The sequence below is a fragment of the Anoplopoma fimbria genome, chromosome 6 (assembly GCF_027596085.1).
Source record: "Anoplopoma fimbria isolate UVic2021 breed Golden Eagle Sablefish chromosome 6, Afim_UVic_2022, whole genome shotgun sequence".
Lineage (NCBI taxonomy): Eukaryota > Metazoa > Chordata > Actinopteri > Perciformes > Anoplopomatidae > Anoplopoma > Anoplopoma fimbria.
The window spans coordinates 10,775,283-10,783,684 of NC_072454.1; the positions used below are offsets into that span (position 1 = coordinate 10,775,283).

The 8,402-nt window shown below is 40.8% G+C and overlaps 1 protein-coding gene across 1 annotated transcript in view; it reads right to left on the reverse strand.

Moving 5' to 3' along the window:
- ebf3b (EBF transcription factor 3b) overlaps positions 1 to 7,618 on the reverse strand; it is a 65,646-nt gene extending 58,028 nt beyond the window's left edge. The window contains 6 exon segments of the mRNA XM_054599863.1: positions 2,512 to 2,580; positions 4,292 to 4,365; positions 6,270 to 6,325; positions 6,609 to 6,672; positions 7,019 to 7,175; positions 7,488 to 7,618. Coding sequence (XP_054455838.1) covers positions 2,512 to 2,580; positions 4,292 to 4,365; positions 6,270 to 6,325; positions 6,609 to 6,672; positions 7,019 to 7,175; positions 7,488 to 7,618 — 551 coding nt within the window.
- Between the last annotated feature and the right edge of the window lie 784 nt (positions 7,619 to 8,402).

Genomic DNA, 8,402 nt, shown 5'->3' on the forward strand with positions numbered 1-8,402 from the left:
ATATCTAACCAACTTTTTTTTTTTTTTAAGAGAATCCTTCCTCTTCAAAAATCTGAGTGAAAATCTGTATCAAACCTCTGAGAGAAAATAGGGTAAACAGATGTCTGGCTTGACCGCAGGAAAATAGGACACATTTGGAATGATAAGTTTCCCAAACTCCGTTGGATATGCCAGATCCATGGGAACGCCAGTTAATGTCTTGCTAGATGCCAGCTAGCTGTGTGCGCTTTCCCCCTCTTACCATCTGGGAAAATGTTACAGCGCATGAACGCCATCAATGATTCACTCCAAATCTGTTTCTTAAGGTTCGGCCATGCTACTGTTTCTCTAGGAAATGTGGCAGTGCTAGCTGGTTTTCATACAGTAATTGTAGACAGATGAGACATGCCTGATTCAACAATCAAACCTCTCCTCTCGGTTTATGTCACTCAACTATGTTCTACTCAATTGGAAATAATCAGTTTCTGCCAGCAGCGACCGCAGCACAGGTGCCTGTAATGATGTGCATGGGAAAATGACAGATGTAACAGAAATGTCTGTAAAACACGGAAGCTTTAACTAAAAGCTTACCCATACGCACAGCGGGGATAGTCAAGTAATTGCAGTAAATACTCTTGCGTAGCAAGCCTGCTACAGTTTGCTCTGGCCGAGTCGGTGACTCTCGCTAAACCCTGCAACCTTTCACAAGCACCCCTTCTCTGCAAGCCTCCTTCAGTCACTGGGAACCTGTGTGGGTCTGTTAGGGTGAGCTGACGGGCTCATAGTTACGACATGGAGACAATGGGAGGGTCTAATGAGGAACATATGCTTTTGTGTTTCAACAGAGCCGCTCATTGTGCAAGGAAAGGGATACTCTACTCCTATTCAGGCTCGTCACAATGAAAATCCGAGCCCTCCCTGAGCCAGTTGAGCTTACAATATCCATCCGCTTCTTTTTTCCCTTGCTCTTTTTTCTTTTTCCCACCCCTCTTTCTTGACTTTAATTCTCTATGCATTCATTTTGCTTATTGTACTTATGTTACATGTTTTGTCCCGCCGATTGAAGAACAATGGCGTGCGAAACTCTAAACAGTAAAAAGGCAGCAGAGCGACACAAAGAAAACATGAAAGCGGCGGAAATTAAGCAAAGTAGACGTCTCAAGTTATATTTTAATGGTCGCGCTGTCGTTCCTTGGCTAACAAACGCACTTGACAAGTGACCCCTTGGTACAAAATACATAAAAAAAAGCAGCTCTATCCTGACATCGTCCTAAACACCTCAGTACTTTTCTTGCATGCTCTGCGACTGTCAAGCATGAAAGCATAAACAACATATAAGCGGCCTGCGTGCGTGAGTATGAAGGATGTGTGGGTGTCGTGTTTGTGTCGTCGCCTGCGTGTGTGTGTGTGTGTGTGTGTGTGTGTGTGTGTGTGTGTGTGTATCTGCGTGTGTCTGTGTGAGTTTGAGTTCAGACAGCAGTAGCTCTGGTAATCCATCCAGGCTCCCAGGGCAGCCAGCTCCTACTTCCTGATGCATGAGAAGCCGCTGGAGTGGAGTGGCAGCAACAACTGCTCAGCCCTATTTGATTACTAATAAGAGAGTTGTCCCCTCTGTCAGATACCAGGCATTCTCCGCTAAGCAAACAGTGATTCCGGCTAGTCAAACATTAGCATTGCTGTCTCTCCCTACTACGTGGTGAGAGTTACATTGAGATCGACGCACAAACTACACCCCCTACCTCACCCCTATATCCACCACACACACACACACACACACACACACACACACACACACACACACACACACACACACACACACACACACACACACACACACACACACACACACACACTAAAGTATCTAAACATATTCACGCCGACCAGGAAATGCAATATAGTTTCACAGTGTGAGAAAGATGTCAATGGCTGAAAGCAGACCATTTATTCTCCCTCTTTAGAAGGTGATATAAACGTGGCAGATGTGACTTCCTCGAAGGTGCAGAACAAAACAGCAGACATAAAATGTTTATCCCTTCTAAAACGAATCTTTAATGACGTCTAGCTCACAGCTATCTTGAAAAGAAGGAAACAGTCAATGAAAAAAAATAAAAAAAACTATTGACAGTGTAAGCATCACTGTCGTAAACAAAGAAGGGAAGCCAGCCAAATAAATGTGAAGTTGCCTAAGCTAATTAGGTGTATTCCCAGCATGATCCTCTGGTGATTGAACCACCTGTGATTGAACAAACCCTATCCAGGTGGTGACCGCCCCTCGGTGCACAGGTACCTGGGAAAGACGCCCCTCAGCCGCTCACACCGAATCACCCACAGTTCCCACACTGTGAGCTATAAGATGCAAGTCAGCCCAACTGGGCCGTCTGGCACACCGGGAGGGAACTCATTTGTTTCACGAGCTCATCCATGCGCCTGCTCATCCGCTCAGTCACTCATCCATTTAGTCACTCAAGACACTCACTCATTCACTTACTCACTCTCCGTCCACAAACACAGGAGAAGCAGCAAACGGCCTACCTGTCAATGATCACAGGGTCTGATGGAGTCTCGTTCCTGTTTCCACAGCTTTTCTTGTCACAGCATCGGCTGCAGGAACACAAACAGTGTATTTCAGGACAAGCAAATACTTTGCTAAATAAATAAAAAATAAATAAATACTGCACACAAAAACCACATACATGTATTAAGTGCCTTGGAGTGATTTTGATATTGGGGAGTAAGAAAAAAAAATTGCCATGAGATTTCCTTCACTCAATCTATCCATTCCATTGATGCTGATGGCTGATAAAAATGGTGAAAACAACATGTTGTGTTGTTTGGCTTAGTGTTGGAGGGGAGGGGAGTGGGGATTGGGCCAGGAGGCAGGGGAGTCACTTTTCACAGCTTCAGCTTTTGTTTACCTCTAATTGCCAAGCTGCTATTTCTGAGGGAGATGCAAGGTGCCACCCTCAACCAATATTTCTGCAGGGCATTTATCAATTATGGCCTCAAAAGCACTAATCTATCTTCCACCACATGTTTCAGCCATCTCCCCCATAAGCCTATAGCTATAGCTGCCTTTCACTTCTTTGATTGGGACTTGAATCACAACTGCAAAAATAAACAAATACATCATCCTAGCTTCCACTTGAAATGAAAAACATATAAACATATGTGAATAAGATTGATTTATGCCATATGGTGCGGGAAGAAAAACAAAGATTTTTGTGCAAAGCTACTGTCAGTCAACCACACATTATTTAAATATGTCTGATTTACATGACTTTCTAGCAGCAGTAATAAAGATGTGCTTTATAGCTAAGGTACTGGAGTGTATATTAGAGCATAAATATAATTCAGAAACTACATGTATGACACTCCATACAAATAAGATATAATAAGGTAAGATATCAAAAGATAATTGTTATCATAACTGTTCTTATTATGTAGATCTTCTAATCTGATAATAGGCAGCAGTTAAAGTAGATCTTTATTCGGCAGCAAAATGCACTTCCTCTTGACAAAAAAATATTACCTCTAGAGCACGAGCATATTCAACGTGTCACAAATAAGTGATGGATGCATGTATAAATTGAGCGTGAGTGATGAGTTTATGCATGGAAAAAGACAAATCATTCTCAGCTCTCATGCTGCACTTGCTCCCAACCAGTAACTTGAACAATGCACCGGTGCAACAAAGGAGAGGTTAACCGACAGTATCCGAATTCAATGTTCACAAAGCTCATGCTGAGCTCAACAATAACAACAAAAGGCGTTTTTCCTTTTAGTATCAATGACACCGCTGAATAGCAGCGCAATATGAGAGGTTGAGATTTATGTGGTTAAATGACGCTAAAAGGCTCGCTGATCATTGTTGACAGGTGGGATCAACCGAGAACTGACTCTGTGCTAAAAAGAAGAAAAAAAACTGATACATGGCATGCAACGCCTATGCATAACTTAACAGGAAACACATTGTGTCTGGCAGGCTTAAATGATGACATACAATTCTGAGAATGTTAAAATATATAAACTAAAGATTTAAAAAAAAAAAAATGACTTATGTACTTTGGGTACATTCAATTTCCCTTCACTGAATAAGACAGTCAGTTAATTTTCCCTGGCATATTCACAACATAGTTGAATCACATTATATCAAAGTTATACATGACAGCATCTCTCTCTCTGTGGTTGCTGAAGGACCACAGGACAGTCTGGATTGCTGCATCACATCATGAGTGTCAAAACTTATTGAAGGGGAGGGAATTTCTTTTTGCCTGGATCTGCAAAATGGACGGAGCAAAAAAATAATGCTTACCTGCACATAATTTCGTGGGTAAGAAGAACTCTGCACATTTCTGGATTCTTGTCTTGACCCTCATAAATGATGGCCTTTGGAAGGAAATGAGATGAAAATAAAGTGAAAACACAGTCATCTCTTAAACGCCTATAAATTCACATTAATTCAATAATTAGAATAACATATCTTCAATTTTTGCACTTAATAAAATAAATCAGGCCATAAATGCACATGGTCTTATGACAACAGAATATATTAGAAGAGTGCAAAGGCTAAGTAGGAAACATGGCTAAGATAATCACAACAATATTTCACTGTTTTAAATTACATTAATTCATATAAATATCAGCCTAAATATACAATTACAAAAATAACTATGACTTAAAAAAAAAACAATACCAACTACAATATTTCCAGTGGCAAATAAAAATAAAAAATCTAATTATAGAATGAAAAGTCATGATTATGATGATAATAATAATAATGAATTGTGTTTTTTATTAATCTAGATAATATCCTGTGGCTCAGAGAGACAGACCGAGAACGAGAGAGAGACAGAGAGATTTTCATAAGGAGAGATCCAATAGAAGTGTCATCAATATGCTTATAATCTGGGGATATTTGGGGGAAAGTGTTAATGGGCAATCTGTTGTTTATTTTGAGCCGCTAACAATGATCTTTCTGTGGATAAAAAGCGGTGTCTGGCGGTACGGTTGAGTAATTTTTGAGCATTGGCTGAAACAGATGGCGTGGAGCTATCAGTTCTGCCGCTCTTCTCTCCCTCCCTCGATCCCTCCCTCCTTCTTCTATTTCTAAGGATAGACACTTCTCTCCCTCGTATACTGAGCCGGCACCAAGTGTAAACGCAAGCAAAGCACCACCTTATTGATAAAAAAAAAAAACACTTTAAGAATATAATAACACAAATATTTAATAAATTGCTTGATAATTCTTAATTTTTTTCCCCCTTTGATGCCATTCATCATTTTACTTGTGTTATTATTTTATTTTTTTTCTGGCACGCGTGAGGCCAATATTAGAGATTGACTTTGAAAAAAAAGTGACATATCTGAACCAGGTCGCATCACTCTCTCCCTTTTTTAAAAGCTGTCCCACTTGATCCATCTATTTTTTTCCTCCTTTTTCTTTTTTTCTTTTTATTTGTGCTAGGAACCGGGCGATTATCTGTATTGGTTTGATTTATGTGGCTGTTTGCAGCTGTAGAAACAGAAATCCATAAATTGCTTGTTCTGCATCATTGACTCGGATCATTCGCACAGGAATGCTGTCTGTGACCAGTGGCTCAGGCTTCCACGGCTCTATTCGGAAGGCTCAACATAAAACCTCTATTTAATAACAAAAACACCAGACGGAGAGCCGAAATAAAGATGTCTGATTTTATTCCCAAAATTATACATAACTTTACAAATCTTTGCGTTGGCTTGAGATGTGCATTAAGACTTGATAATAATAATATGTTGCGCGTTGGGCTCTGGGTTTTAAGTCACCTCAATGTTTGTGAGGAAGATAAGTGACATGAACCTTTGGCGACAAAATATATATTTATATTTATAAATATAATATTTGATGCAAATTTTAAAAAATATGGTTCGAGCTTCACCTCTGACTCTTTGCATGAAAAGGCAAATCACATAAAATGGAGCAGACGTTGTGTTTCATTTCTAATGGGTGCCTACAAAGAAGCCTGACTACATTTTGACTTTAGGAGATGGTCAAACGCTAACAGTCGGAAATGGAAGCTGTTTCTTCTTGTTACAGCTGTAATTTGATTTCATTTTGTGCCACAACTTTTTTTTTTTTTCTCATTTTATTTGGCAAGCAGATTTAATAAGACCAAACAAAAACAAAAAAACGTGTGTGCATCTCAGGGGTGACGATTTGCACGGCATGTTAAGGTTTTTTTTGCACAAGTGAACCGTGGTTAGCGAGCAGCGTTTGCACTGTGTGCGTAGAAACAAGTGTAACAGCAGCTTACCTGCTTCGTCATGGAATCGATTAACCGTATGTAAAGATCCTGTTCTGTTCTGACGCCTGGGGAGAGAAAACAACACCACTTGTGAGTTTTGAGGAATTGTGGGGCAATACATTTTTTTTTTTTTAAAAAGTAAGCCCTCCAAAAAAAAAGTTTAGTCACATATAATAAAAGATACAAAGACCTCAGACAGTGATCATATTCACAAAATGACTAGACTGCTTGGATTATAATTATTATTACCATTATTATTATTACACGTGGTTTTATGCAGACAGAAAAACCTCATGTGTGATATATTTTCACGTGTTTGCAAAAAATATTAAAGAGACTTTCACTCACCATTGCTGTACAATAACTGTAGTTTGTAATGTATCCCATTGTTAGTTTTTTCACTGGTTGGTTCCTGCAGAAGACAACAGTTTGTTAAAAATCAACATCAACAGAACAACTGCTATATCACCACACCACATGTCTGCTGCTTTACAATAACACAGGCTATGTATAGTTTATGTGCAAAAGAAGAGAAACAGCTCTAGTTGCTAAAACGACTCTCTGTCATCAACGAATTGAGTGGTTGTTTTTTTTTTTTTTTTTTAAAAATCAATATTACACGTGACTTCCCTTTTAGTAACACACTGCCATTTCAGAGAAACATAATTTTCGATACATGTGCTGATTATGTACAGGGGGGGGGGGGGGTGCACACGTATTATTATTATTATTATTATCTCTAAAATACCACCTCTTACTTTATCTTTCTCCACAAAGTCCACAAAAGCTGTCCTTTCGATCTCCACGGGCTGACCCTGTCTGTCATACAGCGCCAGGACGAAATGGAAAAAATTGGATTTTCTGAGGTTGGAAGGGGGCTGCTTTTCATAATGTGCCCGTGCCAAGCCGACACCGCTGCGGGGAGAAAACAAGAGACCATCTCGGTTAAGCACCGGACACCGGGGATACTACATGATGGAGAAGCTGATGGAAAACATTGGAGATGCAGAAGCACGCTCGAGTATACGGAGAGAGAGGAAGGGGGGGGGAGATTTCTTGATTTGTCACAATAATGGGTAATCTGATGTAATGAAAGAAGGGAGAAGCCGAAGGGGGGGCATTTATTGGGAGACCGTAATTGATACAGAGTATTCAGGGGATTGAGGGGTCGATATGATGAGGAGGGAATGCGTGAGAAAAATCAGATGCGTTTTTTGGCATGCGTACCTTTGGGCGGCTGTGTTTGCATCCACCACCCCAGCTGTGTGCATCCAGGAGCGGACCGAGTTCAGTCCACCGAGCGGTTCCTCCTTCATCGTCGTCCCGCCCCGCGGTATAGTTTCCTGAATTCCAAACATTTAGGACAATTTGCGTGAAAAAGAGAGCCTCCTGTGAAATTAAAGGTGGAATAAAAAACGTCCAAGCGCGTTATCCTTTAGGGTTTGGTGGTTTTTTGTTGTTGTGTGTTCACGGGATAAGTATAGCGAGAGCCGATTCAGACTTGCGAGGGAAAACCCGGTCCACAGGTCTTGCCTCCCTCTTCAGTCCGTCCGATGTGAACAATTCTCAAAGTGCTGTACTTAGTTAGAGCGGTATCCACAGACTGGAAAAGTGAATTGTTCAACAGACAAGATTTTTTTTTTTTTTTTTTTTTTTTTTTTTTTTGGTTGCTATTGTTCCTCTTTGTTTTGTTTTTTCTCTTTTCTGTTTTTTTTTTTTTGTGCTATTCACAGAAAAATCGATGGCAGTTGTTTGTGTTTGTGGGTGATGCTGCTCTCAAAGTGCCCACATCCCTGAAGCACCGCATCCAAAACCTTCAGGACTTCTTGTTGAATAAAAAACCCACTCCTGAAAAAGGTGCTGCTGCTTCTCCACAAGACAAACACAGGCAAAGGCTGATCACCAGTGGAGGTGTTCCTAGTACACAGGAGAGGTGGATAAGGGGCCCTTTCGCGTCGTGCAGGATGGATGGGAACATGCAAAACTAAGCCCTCTTTCCCCGAGGACTGAAATCTTTCCCGGGAGCCAAAACTCTAAACCCACGGGAGAGGCGCTGTCAGAATATGACGCTGAAGGGGCGGGGTTTTGCCCAAATATGGAGCTCTGACGGTTCCTGTCAAGCAGAGGCGCTCCTCTGTACGG